This window comes from Anguilla rostrata, chromosome 1, assembly GCF_018555375.3.
Source record: "Anguilla rostrata isolate EN2019 chromosome 1, ASM1855537v3, whole genome shotgun sequence".
In the NCBI taxonomy this organism is placed as follows: domain Eukaryota; kingdom Metazoa; phylum Chordata; class Actinopteri; order Anguilliformes; family Anguillidae; genus Anguilla; species Anguilla rostrata.
The window spans coordinates 31,798,879-31,821,266 of NC_057933.1; the positions used below are offsets into that span (position 1 = coordinate 31,798,879).

The window sequence follows — 22,388 nt, forward strand, 5'->3', positions numbered from 1 at the left end:
TATGATAGCCAGTGGGTGCCATGTCCAGGTTTTCAGTGGCCTCGGTCCACTGATATGAGTCTATTCATGTTATTTAGATCTCTTTACGTAGAGAGGGCACAGTGTATGTCAGGATACTAAATGCCTTGTCCACATTGTCAAAAAAGCTCCAGAACTAAAGGACTTCTGGTGTTTTTTTTTTGGGGGGGGGGGTTTCAGTTCTCTGATTGACAGGGGTCTCCAGGTCTCTCTAGTGAAGGACTGCTTTGACACTTATTTGTGCTTCACAGAGTCCCCCAACTGGGCTATTTTGAGGTCTACTTGTCACAGCTGTTGTCTCCGTGCCCCTACCCTCTACTCCTCCCCTCTTCTCTTCCATTCTGGTCTGTTTTCCCCTTCTCATTCTGGTAAGTGGCAAGACTGTATCTTTGGCTTTGTGTGACTGGAAACTGTTCAGACATTACAGTGCTTCTTATGAGTAAGGTTGTTGTGTTTAAATGTTGTTTCTGCTGTTGCACACGTGATGGTTTTGCTTTTCTTGTGTTCGTTCGGGCTTTTTAATTAAATTTTTTCCATAGTAGCAGCCAGACAGGCATACCGAGTAATCATCATGCTCCATTTGACTCACTATCATATGGTCCTCGTAACTTTTCTGCACAACATTTGTGTCCAATGTGTATTCCGAACACAAGTATTCTGATAAAATGTATAAAAGGAGCCATAGTTGGAAAAATGACTTTTGGTAGTGATTGGTGGCAAGCATAATTTACACAAGATAAAACTGAAATTTACTGTGGATGCAGAAGGACATGACACCAAGGTGGGTATATGTGGAGGTACAAGTACATTTTTTTGCCATTGCATATAATGGCACATATTCCCCTAGTGTTTGAAGTTGTCTTGCTGTATGATTTGTAGTAAAGAATAATAGAATGAACACTGGAAATGGCCGCTACACTTGTTTTATCTGAAAACCGCTGACAGCGACAGAGTTGTGATCGGAATAAAAATAGCTTGGCCATATAAAGACATCCCAAATATAGACCATGGCTGTTGAACAGGTGCCATGTTGCCACTTGTGGAAGCGTGGGGGAGTGGTGAAGGGGGTGTGGACAAGAGGCAGGGCATTGGGGACAAATTCTGTCAGAAGCTGGGGTAAACACCATCAAAAATAAAAATAAAAACTTGCATGTGTGCCATACGTCACACATTACATCAGCAATTCTCTTTCTGCAAAAGTGGGGAATGGTGTGAGGTACAGTATATGCTAGGACAGACCCTCATCCACTGTGCAAGTATAAAACTCAGCTGAGGGAGGGAATGACACATCTTAAGCCTGGAAACTGATTTATGATGGACAATCACACACTCCCCTCTCCTCCCCAACAAGCCATGTCCGTTAGAATGGAGAGCCATTTGCCGATGTCGGAGGCTACCCCCAGCCAGAGCGTTGCCCCTGCTGTGCGACCTGAGGGTGGGGTTGCTGAGGGGCCCAACACGGACCCTTCAGAGGATTTCAGCAGGCAACTGGAGGACATCATCAGCACGTACCAGACAGAGGCCAGCCCAATGGAGCCCGAGCAGATTGATGAGAGGTCACCTGGTGAGCAGGGCGGGAATACCACAGTTACCAAGGAAATAAGCACTATCAAGGACAAGGACCAGAAGCTGGAGAAGAAGATGCTCAAAAGCTTGGGTGGGTGTTTTCCTGTTGAGTAAAACAGAATAAAATAAAATACTTTATTGATCACCAGTGGGGAATTTAATCTTTAATGTTAGTACCACTGGCTTACGCAGTTTGTTTGATGATGTACAAATTAAAGAGGAACGTCACTGACTTATCTTTAGTTTTATAACAGCGAGTCAGACACAATGGGCCTCATTCACAAAACTTTTCTTAAATTATTTTTACTTTTGTTCTTAAAAATGTTCCTACGAGAAAACAATATGAGACTCATGACATGTGCAGTGCAGACCTTTTTTTCGTGCATATCCCAGGTGTTTCAGATGATGAATGCTGGCTGTTTGTAAATTCTATTCACAATCCTGTTCATGTGATTTTCATAACGAAACAGCCATGAACAAATACAGATAAGAAAAAAATTATGAATGTCAAAATGTTCTTAGAAACGTTCTTATACACAGTTTACAATCAAATGTGATTGTACACGTTTCATAAATGAGGCCCAATGCTTTTTAACTTGCTGTTGTAATTTTTTTTTTTTTTCACTTAATGTTTTCTGTCACAAGATTATGAAAATTTAGGAACCCGTGCTTTATAAATAATATTCTGGACTATCGAATGTTTTTCTCTATTCTGTCACTTTTATGATTTCATAATTTTTATGATTTTATCCTGAATCTCAGAATTTTGTGGGAATTACATTACTGTGGGCAATTTTCATGTAATACAACTGGGGATAACACCTTGTTATACTTTTTTCTGAATCTTTATACTTAATTCAGAAAGATTAAAAAAATATATTTTTCAGATTTATTTATAGAATCCTTCCTGCCATGTTTTTTATAATGTATAACTGTGGAGTGCGAGATTTCTCGCTGTAGATGTGTGATATTTCTCTGTTTTCACAGGAAAAGAGGCCATGCTGCTGATGCAGAGCTTGGCCAAGCTGAGCTCCCCAGAGGAAAAACTGGAAGCCATCATTAAGAAGCATGCTGAACTGGTGAGTGCTGTCATTTATTAGAGACAGTAAAGAAATTCAAAGAGGAAGCATTTTGATGGTGATGATGAAGTATTTTAACAAAAGACCAACTTGACAAAGCTCCTGTGATATTTTCAAATGGTTCACCTTTTGCTCGTGTGACCAGTAAATATTGAAAGCCTTAATCTGAACAATGAATTAAATGTATAAATGTGTATAAATTTATGTGTATAAATTTTTTTTATTACACCTTAATTTTTGTAATATGTATTTGTCATCTATTTTAAGGACCCAGAAGCTGGTTTCAAATTGTAAATAAGAGTATCGATTTCTCTTATAGCCAACTCTGCAAATATTGTTTCTTTTTCAGAAACACATTGAATCTCTGTTGTTATTAATTCACTATTTTAGAAAAGAATATACAATGCAAAATAAAATACCTTTAGAAATATTAAAATGAATTCTGAATACATATATAGACACTGTCTGGCTGTTTACTAGAAGGATAAAAGCAATATGCAATACATAATAATGTAAATATATAAAACATTATATGTAATATACAATATACTGAGGAAATACATATATATGTTTTACATAATTGGAGCTTAAGATTACAAATGTCAGTATGAACCATTTTTCTGAAGGAAAATATCTTTAGCCGGCTCTCCTGAATACCGAGTAGGCAAGTAAAGTTACTCGCAGCATAACACTGTTTTCTCATGGATTTTGTGTCCATGTCCCTGCAGCTGGAGGAGCACAGGTCAGACCAGAAGCAGCTGAAGGTCCTTCAGAAGAAGCTGGTGCAAGTGATGAAGGAAAAGGACCAACTCCAGGGGGAACACAGCCGGGCAGTGCTGGCTCGCAGCAAGCTGGAGGGCCTCTGCAGGGAATTACAGAGGCACAACAAGAATCTCAAGGTGAGCTTTCCAAAAGTGTCTGCTCCTTTGGCTTTCCTACTGTGGCTTACTGTATGTGTGTGCACATGTGCCTTCTTCAGTGCACGTCTGCATGCATTTGTGACTGGATACACACTTTGGGTTTGAGTTTTTTGTTTTTTCACCTCATTTTAAAAAACAGAATAAGAGCTTCAAAATGAGGTATCATTGTTGAGATTGAGTAAATATTTCTAGAGATATATGCGAATATTGTGTTTTTAAAAACAAATATTTTAAAAGACATCTCAGATTTGATCTATGATTTAACTTTAAAACCATATCCTTTTTCATTCTTCTACTCACTTTATTAATTTGCCATTATTCTCCTTTCGCCAAGTAACTTTGAAACATTGACAACTGCTCTCCCTAATGAAATATAAAGATAATACTTCAAGGAGTGCCCCTAAATTTGGACAGCCCTCATCAATAGGTATACCTTTGGCCAAGGTAGCCATCCCACAATACCTCGCATAGGATGCTTGAAGGAAAATGGCTTGCACGCAGTATCTTTAGTCTTCTCACATGCTAATTTGCATCTGACTCTTGGAGGACTAATGGACCCACTGTATATCTTCAAGTTGCAGATATCTGATTTTTCTGCACGTTTGTCAATGGGGACATAAGGTACAAGGCACCATACCTTACGTTTTATTGTAACTTGGCATCACAGAGACCGATAAAGTACTATGTTCATCTGTAAAACCATAGCTTACCAATGACGAACATGTCTGAACACACAAAACTTTTGTTAGTAACTTCAACATTATGGTGAGTCTAACCTACTGTAAAATATATTTGGACCAACCAGTCCCATTTAACAAAATCTAACATATTTATGCAGCGATTTGAATTTTGAAATTTAGGTGAATGGCAGATTTGATCTTCAGGAATGCAATTCTGGTTTTAACTCAGTTTTGACCAGAAAGTGATTTTGCAACATTTCTCAGCTCTCCTGTGAAATGAACAAGAGCGAGACATGTATCTCAAGTAAGGATGTCCCGATCCGATTCATAGATCAGTAGGCCCCCGATTCCACCATATTTTCTGGATCAGGTATCGGCTAATATATCTAATAGGTGAAAGGAGGTTGTTCCATAGGGTGGTGCTAGGTCGGAGAATCACCCCTCGTAGCACGTCTGTAGTGGGGGCAGAACTTTGCTCGAGGATCTAAGTGCTCTAGCATGGATAAAGACTACGATGTAAATAATTCCATGTATAATGCTATACCAGATCATGCAGTGCTTTAAAAGTAATAAGAATTTAAAAATCTATTCTAAATTTAGAGACCCCCTTACAGCTCCTAGTCAGAAGTCTAGCAGTAGCATTTTGACCTAACTGGAGTCTCGATATTACAGCGACACTAAACCTGTAGCCTCATTTTCATTGGAAAATCAAATCCAGTTAAACCCTCAATAAATATGAAAAATATAATATGATAGCTGTAGCCTACCATTTGATAATGGTGCACTTGGAGGCCATTAAAGGAAAAATGAAATACAGCCAGCCATATTGTGTGCCTGTAATTAGGTCTGTTATATTTTCTGTATGATTTGTTTAAACTTATCTTACCTGCCCTGGAATTGTTTTACTGATGTTAAGCCAAGCTGAGTGTTCTCAAGTGTAGGGTAGCTGTTCAATTTTAAAAACACAAATGGTAAAAAATATCTGTATTGGATCGGTATCAGCCGATGCTGAATATTACTGTACTCAGGTCAGATCAGGAGACATAAAACCTGGATCAGGACATCACTAATCACAAACGCATACAGGGTCACAGTTGTGTGTGTGCGTGTGTGTGTGTATGTGAGAGAGAGAGAGAGAGAGAGAGAGAGAGAATGCTTGTGCGTGTGGAGAAACTGAGCCATTGCATCTATCCAACTTCTTTCTGTGCAGGAGGAGACTCTTCAGAGGTGCCGTGAAGACGATCTGAAGCGCAAGGAGATCACCACTCACTTTCAGAGCACACTGACTGATATCCAGGCCCAGATCGAGGAGCACAGCGAACGTAACACCAAGTTGTGCAAGGAGAACAGTGATCTGGCTGAGAAGCTGAAGGACCTTATTGCCCAGTACGACAAAAGAGAGGCGGTAAGTCCTTGGTTTGTGCTTTACCCTAGACTGGTCATGTTATCATCTCATCTTGCACCACAGAGGGTTCCAGAACCAGGAATTCGTTTCCAGGAAACTGAAATCTGTGAATTCTTTGCTTTGATGTGTTGTTTAATAATTTTCTGCATTCACAAATGGTCGGGAAATCTTTTGTGTGAACATGAAATCCAAAGTTCTGCGGTCATTGTGGAGTAATGATCAAGGAACTCTTTCTCCACAGAGTGCCAAAGGTTTCAGCTCTAGGTACAGTAGTGCCTCACTGCTGTGCCATTAAGCAAACCATTTTATCTCATTTCCTGGGTAAGGATAGACCTATTATAGTTTCAGAGCAGCTGGCCACACTACACAACTAGAGATACGATTAGTTCATTGAGCTAATGACCAAGGGTCCCTGTCATGGGAATGAAGTGCACTCATTAGATTATCAGGGGGTGATATGGATGTTCACTTACTCATTGACATTTTACATTTTTTGGGCTGGATAATATCTCATACACTCATATGTTTCCTCCACACAGAATTTGGAAAAGGTCTTCAAACACCGTGACTTGCAGCAGAAACTGGCCGAGACCAAGCTCGAACAGGCTAACATGCTTCTGAAGGACAGCGACGAAAAACACAAGATTGAAAAAGAGCATGTGAGTAGTGACAGTATTTTTCTCATAAGTTATATAACACTTTACTTTATACTATATACCATAAGGCATGAATAATGGTTTACTTTGCATGATATACTATCTGTTATGACAGTGTCTTACAGCTAATGAAAAACAACAGTTGCAATGAATGGTAAAAAGACGTGCATAAAATGATCTATGGTACAAACAGCTTAACAGCACCGATGGAGCTGATATGTACTATACCTAGAAGGTGAAAACTGTCATATGTCACCCGTCTTAACATTTTTTGAGACTGCAGGGGTGTCAAACTAAATTACCAGAAGGCTACAGTGTCTGTAGGTTTTTGTGGTTCTTTCAATCAGCTGCCAATTAAGGCCTTGAGAACAAGGTCTGTGGATTCTTTAGCCAGTCTATGACTTGAATGAACTGCTGTTGCCAAGAACTCCCCAAAAACCAGCAGACACTTTGGCCCTCCAGGACTGGAGTTTGACACCTGTGTCATACTGTTTGGAATAGAAGTAAATGCCACTTGACACTGAGACAGTCCATAAATCCAGAAAAGTATTCTTTTTAATTTGGCCCTCAAATGTTCACTGAAATCATTTCAAATCAGGTTTGTAAATGTGTAAATTTAAATGAGGAAGACATTATCAGTGATAATATTTTAATTAACAAGCCCAGGTCAAAACCTAGTATATGGCTGGACCATAACTCGGCCAACCAATGGTGTAACTTCATCACTCACTCAGTCACAGACATTCGCGTTTATAGGGCTGGCCTTACTGTTGCGGTCCAGCCAAAAAAACAATGATACATTATTTTGCATTTCTGTATAGGTCAATTGGCACTGACATATTTCAAGTGTAGTTCAAGTAAACTTACTACAGCTACAGCTGTAGTCCTATTAATACTGGCCATTATGACACACATGGCAGCTTTATATAACTTATTCCATAGTCTGGTATAATTTAATAAGCAAAGTGAAACTCACTTTACCTGTTATTACACCTCCATGACCACCTTACTACAGCATTAACAGCAACATCAGTCATCAAGGGGAAAACAATACTGCAACTGCTTTTTAGATGTTTAGGGTTACATTGAAGATTTAGATCAAAGCCAGTACACCATGGCCACCTTTCTATGACGACAGCAACATAATGATACGTAAATATGTATTTGTTTATCCTCTGGTAAAACCATGAAGGTAATTACAATATGTAAACCAATGTAAAAAAAAATTTGAAAAATCTTTATAAATTGAGAACCATTTCCTATGGTCTTCATCTTCTCAAAGAATTGCCCCTGTTGCCATCTGACAGGGCTCCTCATATGAATATGATAACTAACTTGTGAACCTTTGCATAGGATCAGTGACACGGTACTGAGGCTGAAACCCACATGGTTATGCAGGCAGTACACAGTAAAGTTTGTACACAGTACAGTGTTAATTTTATTTATTTGCCCACAAGCTTAAAAAAGTAAAACAGACAGTACATTAGAGAGACAGGACAGGACAGGTAAGATCAAGGGGGCTTATGCTAGTACTTCCCCTAGGGATATTTGCTAAGCTATAAGTGACAACTTATAACTTCATATTTTTCATGAGGTAATAATGAACAGAAAATAACACGAAAACAAGACAAGCTGATAGGTATATATAAAATAAAAAGTAAGCGAAGAAACAAAGGAAGGAGAGAATATAAATGAGCTGCCAAAATGGACACCTCAGTTCTTTATAAGACCATTGTCAAGTTTGATTTTAATAATGACTAGGATGATGATACTTTAGACAGGTTGTGTAGCATTCCATACTGCAGTCTATAAAAGTAAACTGACTGAGAGTAGTGCGATAATAAGGGGGGTGAAAATCTTTAGACTGCAATGTGGAATATGAATGGATATAGGAGTTAACACCGAAAATTTTGTTAAATTAGGTAAGTTATACTTTTCATACTGACATTAATACACTTACCTGGAAAGCATTCACATCATAAACTGACAATACATTACATTTTTTGACAAGAGGAGCTGATGGTTCATGTCGAGCTGAAAGGGTTGCCAGCCTTAGAAATATGTTTTAATTAAGAGAATTTCTTGACGGTAAGAGGGATATTCACTGGCCCATGCATAATGTTACAATAACCAATATATGGACAGACTAGACTAGTAGTGTTAAAAGATAAGATTTATTAACCAGAGAGCAGACTTTTCTGCATTTTTGCCTGGCTACTAGCTCACCCAGAAAACTAGCATGCAATATCAAAACTAGGCGATCTTGTGAGTCAGTAAAAGACTGTTTACGATTACATGCATTTGGATTCCGTGACATACACACACAATATAGTAGCCGGACCAAAAGAATTCACTTGCATGTAGCCAAAACAGACTTTTGATAATGTCTCCTGAAATATTTATCGAAATCTCCCACCGTTCATTGGACACAAACAAAGAGTAATTCTGCATGTTTAAAGTAATAATCTCGAAGATTTTCATTAAAATAAATGCCTGTTAAGTCACTATCTATCGCCGAATTCGGTAACAATGGTGATTGAGCCTATTATTATATTAATTTATATAATTATTATAATTTATGATTAAAGTACTGGGTGTCTGTGGCGACATTCCCTGGAAAAAAAATCACAAGCGGTGCATAGTTAGTGACGCGTTTTCCATCACCCATCAGTGGTTGGTCCGCCAGAGAGGGTAGATGGAGCTAACGCAACAGGCTCGCTCTTCAACTCACTTGCGTATGAGCGGCGTACAGTTTTTTCCGGTGTCTGCTAACATTACAATAACAGAGGAAGGGGGGGGTTATGGAACCCTAAAAGGTTTTTGTGTAACATGAGAGGTCATATTATTTGTTGATGTCGATTTCCGGTACCGACTGGTACCGACCTCGCAAAACGTCTCTCGAATGCAATGCTACCTTGTTGCAATGTAGCTAACTAAAGGTCAGTTCAGATCAATGATTCGCAACGAGACTTGCAAAATTCCAAGACATCTGATTGTAAACGTTCTAACTGCACTTGGAGATTTGACAAGCTGGGTCTTTTGAAACCCCAGGCAAAGGCTTCAGACGCTCTGCAGATAACCAGTTCACACAGCTGCAATTTTCTCTGCAACATTCTAAAACCGTTTCGTCTCGTTGCGAATCATTGATCTAAACTGGCCTTAGCGTTACCGTTATTTACATCATCAGTTCATCAGTATTATATTATAATGATCCGAATAAAGCCATCTTTACACAGAGCATTAACCCGGGGTATAGGTGGAGCAGAGCCGGTCTGATTTCAGTGTAAAGATGTCAAGCCGGAGAAAACTAAATAAAAAATACGACAGTATGGTTTCGCGTTGTTATTATTTTATTACACTTCCTCATATGTTCCTTCAGCCTTGATGCCCTTTTTTGATGAAATCTCCTTTTTTGTATTCTTCTTGTTCCGATTGCTAATTTAACACCCAGTTCAGCTTTATTCTCGAACAGTTTAGCTAGCAAAACCAGAAACACCAGGGGTAACATTTTGCAAGGCGGGGTTTCAAAAATATCACACAATCATTCACGAGAACGACAGTGTTTATTGTGCACGAGATAGGCTACATAATTGCACGAGCCACAGCAAATCCCGCGGATTCTTCTCTGCAGTGTACAGGTGTTCATACCGGGCAAAAGGTGGATAAAGAACGCCTGTGTAAATTGATCATCACTAATTCTACCTCAGGTCTGCTACAGCATTTTAACCCGGCTCGGCAGTGTAAAGACAGCTTAAGTTAGCCTAATGTTAGACAATGAATGAGTATGTACATAATGTTACTTTTAGTATTTACTGAATAAAAAATGGTTGTTATAAGTGTTATAGTTGGCGTGGCCCAGGTACCAACTGACTGACGTCACACAGGCGACACTGGTTGGATTCGGTTGGATCTCTGGGAAGTGAGGTCCAAAAACACACCTGCAATTACTGCTTTTCGTCATTGGTACCGCCAAAGAGAACGAAACGTAAATCTTCGAGATTGAACAATGTATTTCAGGTTAAAGTTACAAGCTTGATGGATCTACAAAAAAGTTGTTTGTTACATTTGGCCCCACTCCCACATATCATTGTAGGTAATAAAAAAAATAAAAACATAGCAATAGACTTCTGGAAGGCATCTGGAAATTTCTTCAACTAAACAAATATTGCATTTACAATATTAATTATACCTTAAATAAACATATTGTAGACTAAAATGACAGTGTATTAAATTAAATTGAACATGATAATGTCTCATGGACAACTTGAATGTTTTTAATCCAATTAAATGGCATTAACATAATGTTGTTAAGGATCCATATGAGGGATTTTGGTGAAAAATAGATTGATGATCATAGAGGAAGCCGCTGTCAAGTGTTTTAGAACATCACAACAATCATGACGTCGATGGCATTTTTTATTTTTATTTTTGCACTCTGCCTCGGTCTTTCTGGCTCACTGTCACACTCCTCACACTGTCATCGACATTCATTTCCTCCCTTGCATCTGATTCAGCCTCACTCACCTCTTCGCAACATTGTTAACACGTCAGTTTGTGGCCAGTTTTCACTTCGTTTTAAATCTTTCTATGACTTTGTACAACCCAGTCATAACTGGGTTGTAGCTAAAGTTAGCTAACTAAATATCCTGAATAGCTACCATAAGTCATACAGTAATAAATGTAATAACTGTAATAATGATTACATTTAGCCTACTAGGCAACACAAATGCATAGCCTATGGCATTGGCAGCCTTATCATTTTGCAACAATAAAAAGTCATATGTTTATGGGAGCCACATGGATTTCATGAAGGCAGATTTATTGATTTTCTTAATGTGACAAAGGTGAAATTTCATGTGGAGTAATGTGAAAAGAGTTCTGTCACCCATAGCAGCAGTAATTATTTCAGAATATTTGACTATAGAATGCCGGAAGTAACAAATCAGAATCAATCATTCAACAAAGTCATGTAATAATGAAAATCGATGCACAGTCTTTGACCATGTATTTACCAATCAGAACTGAGTATTCAGCCAAGCCATTGTATAAGTGGCATGACATAACCACAACTCATCCAGTCCTGCATAGGTACTGTTTTTGGGAGTAAATGAAAAATCACAACCTTCCAAATTGTTTGCTGGTTTAAACATCCATATACAGTACAGTCTTTTTAATGAACAGCATTTTGTCCTGTAAATATTGCAGATATTAACATTTATGCAGTAATTTTTGGTTGTTACAATTGTACCACACCAATTACAACTGTGCACATACTTAGCTGATGGAACATTGAACCACGTTAACATTTTTTTTAAATTGTACACAAACCATCTGTGATCACCTCAAACAATGTGACTTACTTGTAGTAGACAAGTGGAATTTCACAGCTTTTGATCACATTAAAATTGGCATTTTAATGTCATTGGCATTGCTGTAAGATCTGGAAAATTGTTTCAGTGTTTGTTTACTACATAACTGACTAGTGGGGTCTGGGGGGATCGGCGAGAGACTGTAGTGTGGAATGGTTCATGTAATGTGCTGTGTGCTGCAAAAAATTTAGTTTACAGAGAGAACTCATACTGAAGTGATTTTCATTTACCCATACATCTCTGAAGACATATCTACAAACATTAGAGTCAGTTCTGACTTTTACATGGCTGTTCTCTGTTTGACTGCAGACCATCAAAATCTGCCTGAGAAATCTTCAGGCTGGTCTTTAAATCCTGCATCTCCATGGTTAAGTTAAGAATGTCTCTACCTAAATTTTCAATGTGGAAATTAGTTGAATTAACAAATGATTGTTATAAAAAGCTATAATTATAATAAATTATAGCTTTTCTTGTGTTTGTTAATTAGGTCTTTGTAAAAAGGTTTCCAGATGCCAAATAAATTCTGTTGAATTAGCACAGGACATTTTACTGTGTAGGCTCAATTCCTGATTCTTGTACACTTTATAATCCATTTTGCTTCAATAAAACATCCAGCTGCGTAAATGTGTACCCAGAAGCCCTGCTAAACCAGAAAATTAGAATTAGAGACTGGCGTCTGACTCCACAAACAAACCTTAAATTTAAAAAAACAAAGTAGATGAGGCCTAACTCTTGTTTTTCCTTATTGTGTGGCTGGTTACAGCTATTGAAGCAATTAGCTGAGTGGAAGCTACAGGCCAAACTTCTGAAGGAGCAGGAGGGCGAGATGAAGGCACAGGTAAATATCCACAGAAACACCACATAATCTCTCTCCTCCCCAACCTCCCCCCTCCCCCTCCCCCCAACTCCCCAACAGCCGCCTTCTTAAACAGCAGCAGGGGACATTCACTGAGAAACAATATTTTGTCATTCTCTTTGTAAATATTAATCAATTTTTTCCTAAGGTCGTAAATCATATTTCAACATACTGAAATTTAGTGCACACATCCAATGGGAATGTGATGTTCCTTTCCAGCAACTGTTTTTGTCAACTGAAGTAGAACTTCAATGTTACAAACCTCAGAGTAACATACGGAGTCAGCAACTGAACCAAGTATGGAAATGGAAGTAGCATAGGTAAATTCATCTTATAAAGGACCTTATGATCACGATGCAAAACTGAATGCATCGCATGAAAATGAGCCTTTCCATGAATTTAAAAAATATTCAATGGTCACTTTCAAAATTTCATGTTTCCTCCAATCCCAATGTGTCTACTTTACTTGAGAGTCTTAAACTTAACCCTTTGAACAAAAGCACCTCCCCAGTGTGTCTATCAACTGGTGGCAACAGACTTTTGGATGACCTGGATGGCCCAGCATATTCTACAGTATGTGCCTGCTCCAAGCCCATCTGCTTTCTAAAAAGCTATCAAATGTTGGATAATTTAGAAGAAAACATTGCATTTTTTTCCCCATTTACATATGTAGCCCTCCCACCACCAAATGCTCATTTACATAATATAAGCCTACATAGGTAATACTGAAACCTATGAAACTTCCACTAATACACTAAAATGCACGGGAGGAGCTGTGATGGGATGCACCAGTTTACTCTATGTCTAGGGATCTCACTTGGGAGACTGGGAGGCCTCAGGTAGCTTTAAAGATGTTAGTATGTAGCTATACTGCTTGTGAACAATGACTCCCATGCATAAACACTTTGACTCACGAGCCCCCACTTTGAGCACTCACACTCAAAGAACCAGTTATTTTATTAACCTAAAATAGTGCTCTACTTGTGCGTAACATGTATAAGGAGTAAAACCACAATACCAAAATACACCAAATTATAATGGGCTTAATCAATTTCAAGAGTAAAATATGCAATAACACTATACACAGTCCAGAATATATCTTTAACTACAATAGTGGCATTTATTTATTTTTTTAAAACACCAAAGTGCCATCAACTTGACGCCATTCAAACTTAGGCAGCCCATACACACTGCATGGCCCTTTTAACTGTCACAGTATTAAATGAAAGAAATGAACATGAAACCAAAATAACAACTAAAGAAAATAACCCGGGGTTTTAGGCTGTTCGTGCACAGTTTGTCTTTATACGTTGGCGCGCATGTTGGAGCATATGGGTGATGGTCATATGAATCCACACAAGAAGAATGCTGAGGTTTACTCACACACACAGGAAAACAAGTCACTGGCGATCGAATGCAGGTCCGACACAAACACACTCGTCCAGCCGCGTGCTGTCCTCTTCGTGTGGCTAGCTGCAGGTTAGCTAACCCGAAACAGTAGAGAAAACACTTCGTCGAGAAGAAAATAAGAAAAACTGGAATTTATACCAAAACGTCCGCACCTTCCCATCCCGTACCGCGACTTAATTCAATGACGATGGCGAAAACCGATAATCAATTCCAAAACTTGCATTCAACTCAATTTCACTAAACAGTTTTACGATCTCTCCTGCACCGTGCACCATCTGCTTCTCTCTTCAGTTCTCTCTCTTCTGTTCCGACTCTTCTCCTGCAACCCACTTGACCTCTTGTCGAACCCCCCATCACGCAGCGTGATTGGACAACATATCTTTTAATCAGCACAGCAATAGGCGCCAGACAGTTCACTAAAAGTTTAACCAGACCTTCACTTTCCGTGAACTTTCTAAAGTAGTTCTCGTTTTATCAGCTTCTATCACGTGAACCAATTATCTAAACCACACAGTTGCATAGGATAAACTGCAGCTAGCCCCACACGAACGGCACAGAAAAAAAACACTGGCCTCTCTGAACAACATTACCCAAATCCAAGAATTAATGAATTAATGAATACATTGCAAATATCAGATCAACTTGGCAAGCATCTTCCAAGGGCACTACACATAAAGTAATAAATACATTTCTGTCCTGTGTGAAGAAACTGTACTCTATTGCATATATCAGGCCTATTCAACTAGCGGCCCGCGGGCCGGATATGGCCCTTTTCTATGGCCCACAAGAGCGGCCTGCAAATCAGTCTGGTATGTGTGATTTGATAAATAAAAATAAGGTACATATCTCTGAACTACTTTGAGACATCTGAACCATAGACTGTATGATCTGAACCAATATGGTATTGGTTACGTCTTTTTAAAGAACCTATGTGCTGTGATTGGCTGCAACGGGATTACACCCAGAGACTGTAAAAAATAGATTACACCCCGCTCCGCACCTGCCATTCGCTCAGTCAAACCTCACGTTGCATTCTGGGCTGGCGGGCCACAGAGAAACTCACGTTAGCTAAGCTAACAACAAGCTTCAAAATGTCTCTCTCGAAGCCAAATAGACGTAAAGATGATTGTGAAACTCGCCAATTCCTCAGCGAATGGACTGACAAGTATTTATTTACTTCGCCAGCTATAACCATAGCTTTCCTACTTTTTTGTATGGACTGGCTGCTGTCTGGAATTGATTATAATGATACAATTGAAGTTAAAGAAAAGGGATGCGCGTGACTAGTTTATTCCATATAGTAATATATCTATTAACATTATACTGTAAGGGTCATTTGTAGCCATTAATTGAAAAAGTATTCTGTGTGGTCCACGAACCCCCAGTGATTTTCTTAATGGCCCACCCGCTATTGAAGTTGAATAGCCCTGGTATATATGGTTTCCCTGTCTCACTATGCACTCTCAGAAAAAAGTTTTTTTTTTTTCTTTTTGGCTTGTCTCCATAGGAGAACCCTTTTTGGAGCCCTTTCTTCTGAGAGCGTCGATAGTAGATAATAGGCCACGGTCATTGACACAGATTAAGCTTAGTCTTGGACTAAATTGAGTTTTGTATGGAGAACCTCCATACAGTTTAGACTATGACTAGACTTAATATGTGTCTGTGAAACTGGCCCTTAAAGTATTAATTTCTTTAATACAGCAGAAAAGGTTCATTTTAAAGGTAAAGTTGTCCCTGCTAATCCTTTACTTACAACTAGGTTTGCTTTTGTGTTTTTCTTTTTTCAGCTCAATCTCTACTCTGAGAAATTTGATGAATTCCAGGGTACTGTATCCAAAAGCAATGGTGTGTATGCCACCTTCAAACAGGACCTAGACAAGGTCAGTGTTGCTTCATTATCATCATATCTCTGTGAAAACAGTATTTAGTATGACCAGGAGTCTGTTGTGGAGGATCACAATTTGCTTTGTACTGCAAGGGATCTACTCTGATCTGGGACCAACATACAAGTTCCTTGGGTTACTGTATAATACTAACTGCCCAGTGAGGCACACAAGGGCTACCAGATGTCATATGAGAGATGCCTCTCCTCCATTGTTTGTGTGTGTGTGTGTGTGTGTCCATTCCTGGAGGGTCAGTATGTATGCTGGTTTTAACATCTATATTCATATGCAGCTCATGACTTTTAAAAAATTATGATAAAATAAATGACTGGGCTTCTTCAATAATGAAGAGCAGATGTTGGCAAGAAATCTAAAAACAGATTGTTATATATGAGATATTTACAATTATATTACAATTAGATAATTATGTACAATTAGATATGATAATTGTAAAAGGCATTCACTGTAAGGATTTTTTGTAGATGGCAAAGAAGATGAAGAAACTGGAAAAAGAAGCAAATTCCTGGAAGTCAAGGTTTGAGGGGTGTAACAAGACACTCCTGGATATGGTTGAAGAGGTGAGGTGTCCCTCTCCCTTCCTTTCTACACATCCTGTCAAGCTCTTCATTTCTGCATAGCAACAGTCTACAGCAACAGTAATAGTAAACTCAGTCATTATAAGGTGGAAGAGACCTCTGTGTAATCCTAGAGGAATTTCAAAGAATTTTAACAATGACCACGGTGTAATATTTGTGTGACTTGTAAGAAGACATCAGGTTCAGATATGGCCTATAGCAGAGCTCTTGTCTTTTTGTGTGAGATCATAAAACCTGCATATCTACATTTAGAAATGTATTATACCATACATTTCCTGTGTTAAATCAATTACGGTATCTACTTTATTTCCATAAGAGGTCATTTCAAAATAACAGCCAAGAGACAGATTTATTTCAGCTTTTATGTACTATATCAGATTTTCAATGGGTCAAGAATACGCTTTGTTAGTATTTGGTGGCATTGCCTTTTAATTTCTTAACTTGAATCAAAAACTTGGGGTAGCCTTCCACAAGCTTCTCACAATACTTTCCCGGAATTTTTGCCCATTCCACCTGACAGAACTGGTGTAACTCAGTCAGGTTTGTGAGCCTCCTTGCTCGGACACACTTTTTCAGTTCAGTCCACAAATTTTCTATGGGATTCAGGTCAGGGCTTTGTGATGGCCACTCCAATACTTTCACTTTGTTGTCTTTAAGCCATTTTGTTACACTTTGGAGGTATGCTTAGGATCATTGGGCCTCATTCACCAACCGTTCTTAAGAAGAATTTTCTTCTTAAAACCCACTTGTGCAGTTTTCACGAAGATTCTGACATTCACCAATGTTTTCTTATTTGGAATTTGCTCTTAGGTAAGAACAGAATCTACGCACACTCAAGAGCACACTTATGCACGTTTGAATGCCGACATGTTTGTGCAAAATAATTGGTAATTGCATTTTCTTCAATTCTACAGTTGTATAATATTATATTTAAATTAAAATAATATTTTTTATCATTTATAATATTTTTTAATAATTATTTTCATTATTTTAAGGTGCATTAGTACTAAGGTGCCAGGTTCCGCCTCAGAGGGTGGTTGCCTCAGCGGGAGTTCATTGGTAAATAAATGATACAAATCAAACCATTGTAGTGACCTTTTATTTTTGGGGGTTTCAATTATGCAATATTTGGTCTATACTGAAAAAGCAAATGTTTAAATTTTGAATACAAACTAAGCACTTAGGTAACACTTTTTAAACACATGGACATGTTGAAGAAGAGAACACTTAATCAGAGGCGTCACTAGGGGGGTGTGGACCGCACCGGGTGACACCATCAGAGGGGGGTGACACCAAAATGACTGGCAATAATTTTTTTGTGCAGTGTTTTGTGTAGCGACGGGTTGAAACAACTAATTTCTCCGATGCAGTATTAATGTGATGAGAAGCGCTTTGTCGTTTGAATGAATAACACGCAATTTTTTGCACCCATTCCCACCAGCATTTTTTTCCCCCTCAGATTTTACATCAAACCTTTTTTTTTTCTTAATCAGTTGTGCGCCCTTCTCCGGATACAGCGTTCACTGAACGAGTAATAGCATCCCATGCATCTTTTTTGTGTGTGTTATTTTATATCCACTACTGACGCTACTAAATATGACAGGTCGTTTGCTGTTCACTTCCTGCAGTAGTACCTCCGCTTCAGAACTACTGAAGTTTTTCTTACGTTTGGAGTCCGGTGCTCCACCATCTTTAAATTGTCGTTTGAGCATTCTTGACTTCTCTCTCAACTTTTCTTTTCAATTTCTGTGTGTGCACATGGCCCTGCAGTCTCATACCCTTTTATGGGGATTGGCGAGGCATTTACCTATGCTAATTAGAAACAACTAGCACACGCTTTCAACTTACGTAGACAATGGGATTCATCATCATAAGAACACTGGTGCGAACAATTCTGCGGTTTAAGAACACGTCATGAATCTGACGTAGACTTTTCTTAGGACCATTCTCAAGAACAAATTTAAGAAAAACGTAGGAAGATATTGGTGAATGAGACCCATTGTTCTGCTGGAAGACCTTGTTGCGACCAAGTTTTAACTATCTAGCTGATGTCTTGAGGTGTTGCTTCAGTATTTCTAGATAATCCTCCTTCCTCGTGATTTTTTGAAGTGCACTAGTCCCTTTCCAGCAAGACACCCCCACAAATGATGCTGCCACCCCTATGCTTCACAGTTGGGATGGTGTTCTTTGGATTAAAAGTCTCACCTTTTTTCCTCCATACATAGTGCTGATCATTATGGTCAAACAGTTCAATTTGTGTTTCATCTGACCAGAGAACACTCCTCCAAAAGGCTAGGTCTTCATCCTGGAGATCACATGCAAACTTCATTTGGATTTTTTATGCCGGTCTTGGAGTAGGGGCTTCTTCCTTGCGCGACAGCCTTTCAGGCCATGGAAATGTAGGATTCTCTTAATAGTGGATGTAGATACTTTGGTACCTGATGCCTCCAACTCCTTCACCAGTTCCTTTGTGGTTGTCTTTGGGTTCAGTTGAATCTTTCGGACCAAAGTTTGTTCAGCCCTGGGAGTTAATTTGTGCCACCTTCCTGAACGATGCAGTGTCTGTGTAGTCCCAGGTTTTTTATATTGGCATACAATTTTTTGTACAGATGCCCATGGTACCTTCAGTTGTTTGGAAATTGCTCATAAGGAGGAACTAGACTTTTTTTCTGAGGTCTTGGCTGAGTTACTTGGATTTTCCCATGGTGTCAAGGGCAAATAGGCAATGGCTCTAAAGGTAGACCCTTAAATACAGCCACAGGTGCCAATTAATTCCCAATTAACTCCTAATTATTGACAATTGGCCAATCAGAAGCTTCAAAAAAGTAATTACATCAATTTCTGTAATCTTCCAGACTGTTTAAAGAGACAGTCAACTTGGTGTATGTAAACTTTTGATCCACTAGAATTCTGATATAGTGAATTATAGCTGAAATAAATCGGTCTCTATTCAATTGTTTTAAAATTACCTCTGATGTGAACAAAGTAGATGCCCTGATTGACTTGCCAAAAGAAATTTACGGTGAATATCTTTAGCCTAGGTGTATGTAAACTTTTGGCCTCAACTGCATATAAAACCGTAACGTAGGAACTCAGCCAATCAGCCGAGATAAGGGTTTCTGTTAAGTACATAAGTAGTATTAATCACAAAAAAACATTTAAGTAAAATGTTTGCGTTTGCAAAAAAAGCCTCAAAAGGGGAAACTAAATTCATCAGCCACAAGGCTAAGACAGAGCTTTGAAACAGTAGCATAAGTCTACTGTACTTCATACAACATGTACTCACCACTGGACAGATTGCTGAAGATTCAAACCTCTCAAAGAGCCTAATTCATACTCTTAGAGTAGGTGCTCTGTACAGTGTATTGGCAGTTGTGGACATTAAACCCAGAAAGCTTACAGATTTAGCACTTTTATAAATCATGCTTTATTTCCAGAATCCCCATGTGTCCTATTTGGGACCACATACCTTGTTTCAGCAGAGTTTGACCATAAATTGTTCCCTTCTAATAAAATAAAGCCCTGTGACATCCTATTTAACAATGTTTCATTGCAATGTTACTGCAACATTGTTGCAGCATCATTACTGAGACATTGTAGAACATTTGTTATAGTTAATTTTAGGACATACAGGTGATGTTCTACAACTGATGTAACCTGAGCATTATAATGGTAGGCTGCTGAAGCATTCCTGTAAACTAGGTTCATTTTCTGTCTTCCTGGCGATGTTTGTCAGCTAACATTGCCTAAACATTACAATGGTTAGGTACTTGAATTTGTAAATGATTAATTAAATGCAATGAACAATGTTAAGAAATGTGTGGTTTACAAGTCAATTAGTTAAAAAATCAATGGGGGACAAAATATGTATTTTTCCCATTGTACACTTACCCCAGCTATTGGTCGTAGTGGTGATGGTGAAGTTATTAGCAATGTCACTGCTAAGTCATACATTCCGGCCACTTTTATCTATACTCTGACTGGTGTGGTGTAATGGTTAAGGGACTAGGCTTGTAACTTAAAGGTGCTCAGGGTATTAAGAACTCAAACATGTCTAGGTTGTGCTGGAGTATCTAGGTTGTGCCTGTCTGTCTAATGTATCTGCTTTCTTCACCCAATAGAAAACGCTGAGAGATAAAGAATTTGAGGTCTTCACCATAAAGACCCAGAAGTTGGAGAAACTGTGTCGAGCCCTGCAAGAGGAGAGGAAGGACCTGCTGCTGAAGCTCCAGGGGGCCCAGGAAACCCAACAGTTGGATACAGAAGTGAAAGTAGATGCAAATCAGGCAGAGGCGAGAGTCGAGGAAGGGGTAACCCTAGCAGAGACTCCCACCGAGACGCCCCTGACTAAAGAGCTGGCCAGTCTGAAAGCCCAGCAGGCCCGACTGCAGGAGATTGCCACCTCATTTGTGGTCTCACACGTGTTAAAGGAGGACCCAGAACCCAGTGAACATGCTGAATTCCCGCAGGCCCCCCAAAACACAACAGCCTCCAAAAATTCCCACTCAGCAACCCCTGACAAAAACCCAGCAGAACTGAGCACCAGCCTGCCAACTCCCTCTGAGGAAAACACAGAAAATCTGAGAATCAGTGACATGGAATCAGTCGACTAAAGCAAATGTGCCTGTAGGAATAAGTATGCTATTCAAATACCAGTTTTGCCCTTCACTGTGACCAACACATTTAAGCAAATGTAACCTTTTTTCTGATTGATCTCATATTTTTTGTTGATTTCTAGTTTAGCAGCTAAGACTTAAACAATATTTCCCTGATCAGTCATCAGAGTTGTGGTGAAAATACAAGGCAGAAAGATTAAATGGATCCCTTAATTAGTAATCCACAGTTTCAATATTTAATTTTGTTACCCAGTGATAGTATATCTTTAGCGCAGTGGCCAGCTGAAGAATGCAACAGGCAAATGATTTACCAGGAATGAACAAAAACTCTTTTCACTGTGTTAAGTAATCGAAATGTGGAACAGGATTTTTAAAAATACATTATTCATTGTCACTGTTCTAATTTCTAATAAAGATTGATGCAGCATACTTATTGCAAGAGCATGTATTGCTTCATATTATTTACTTGTACAAAGAGATTTTTTGAAGGTAATTCACGGCAATGCATTATCCTGTAATTACTTACATAAATAATGTAGTAAGCACCCAGATACAGGATCAGTAAAATAGTTCATGCACCTGTATGTGATTGAGGGGAAAAGGGGCTCATTAGCAATAATTAAGCCAATGAAAGTACTTTCAAGCTACAGCAGCCCAACATGATGAATAAACTCACAGTAAGATTATGTATAGCATTTGGAACAGAGGACAGACTGCTTTCACACTGGACACATTTTGTTTTTTCTGTGTTAGCTGGCAAATGATTTATGCTAATTAGTAGGAATGGGTACGAGTAATGGATTGATCAATTACTTGTTGGATATGTATCTACTCAACCTTTTTTATTTTATCATAAAGGCTATGCATACAATTATGTGTTGGAACCATTTATTAATTTATCATACAGTATGATATAGTATGTAAAAAATAATAATAAAATATGATATTTCATCATCTAATACAAACAGAATAAAGCAAATAAATATTTTGAAACGCATGTTTTGAAGGCAGTAATAATTTTTGTTGGTAGCCGTTGTATAAGCGAGATAATGCCCAAGGAGTTATTTAAATGCCATCTGCTGAGGGAAATTGCCTGAAGCAAATTTACCACCTCTGCCAATTGTAGTGAAAACATGTATTTCAAAATATGCAATTCCATTGCAGTGGAAACGTAAGTATCTCAGCAAATTCCATAGTCGCACAGGGCTTGGTGCTGGGTCCTCTCATTTTCTCTCTTTAAACCAAATCACGTGGTCCAGTCCAGTGCTTGACACATTCCTATGCAGGTGACACAACACTTTTTCTTATTTTTTTACTTTGACACCCAAGTTCTG

At 38.7% G+C, this 22,388-nt stretch overlaps 1 protein-coding gene across 1 annotated transcript; it reads left to right on the top strand.

Moving 5' to 3' along the window:
• Window positions 1-257: 257 nt before the first annotated feature.
• Window positions 258-21,493, top strand: txlnbb (taxilin beta b). The gene is made up of 10 exons (XM_064334870.1): window positions 258-386; window positions 1,370-1,675; window positions 2,572-2,663; window positions 3,392-3,562; window positions 5,474-5,668; window positions 6,208-6,327; window positions 12,457-12,531; window positions 15,747-15,839; window positions 16,325-16,420; window positions 20,560-21,493. Exons 2-10 carry the CDS (start codon window positions 1,372-1,374, stop codon window positions 21,049-21,051), a joined length of 1,638 nt encoding a protein of 545 aa, XP_064190940.1. The 5' UTR covers window positions 258-386; window positions 1,370-1,371; the 3' UTR covers window positions 21,052-21,493.
• The last annotated feature ends 895 nt before the right edge of the window (window positions 21,494-22,388 follow it).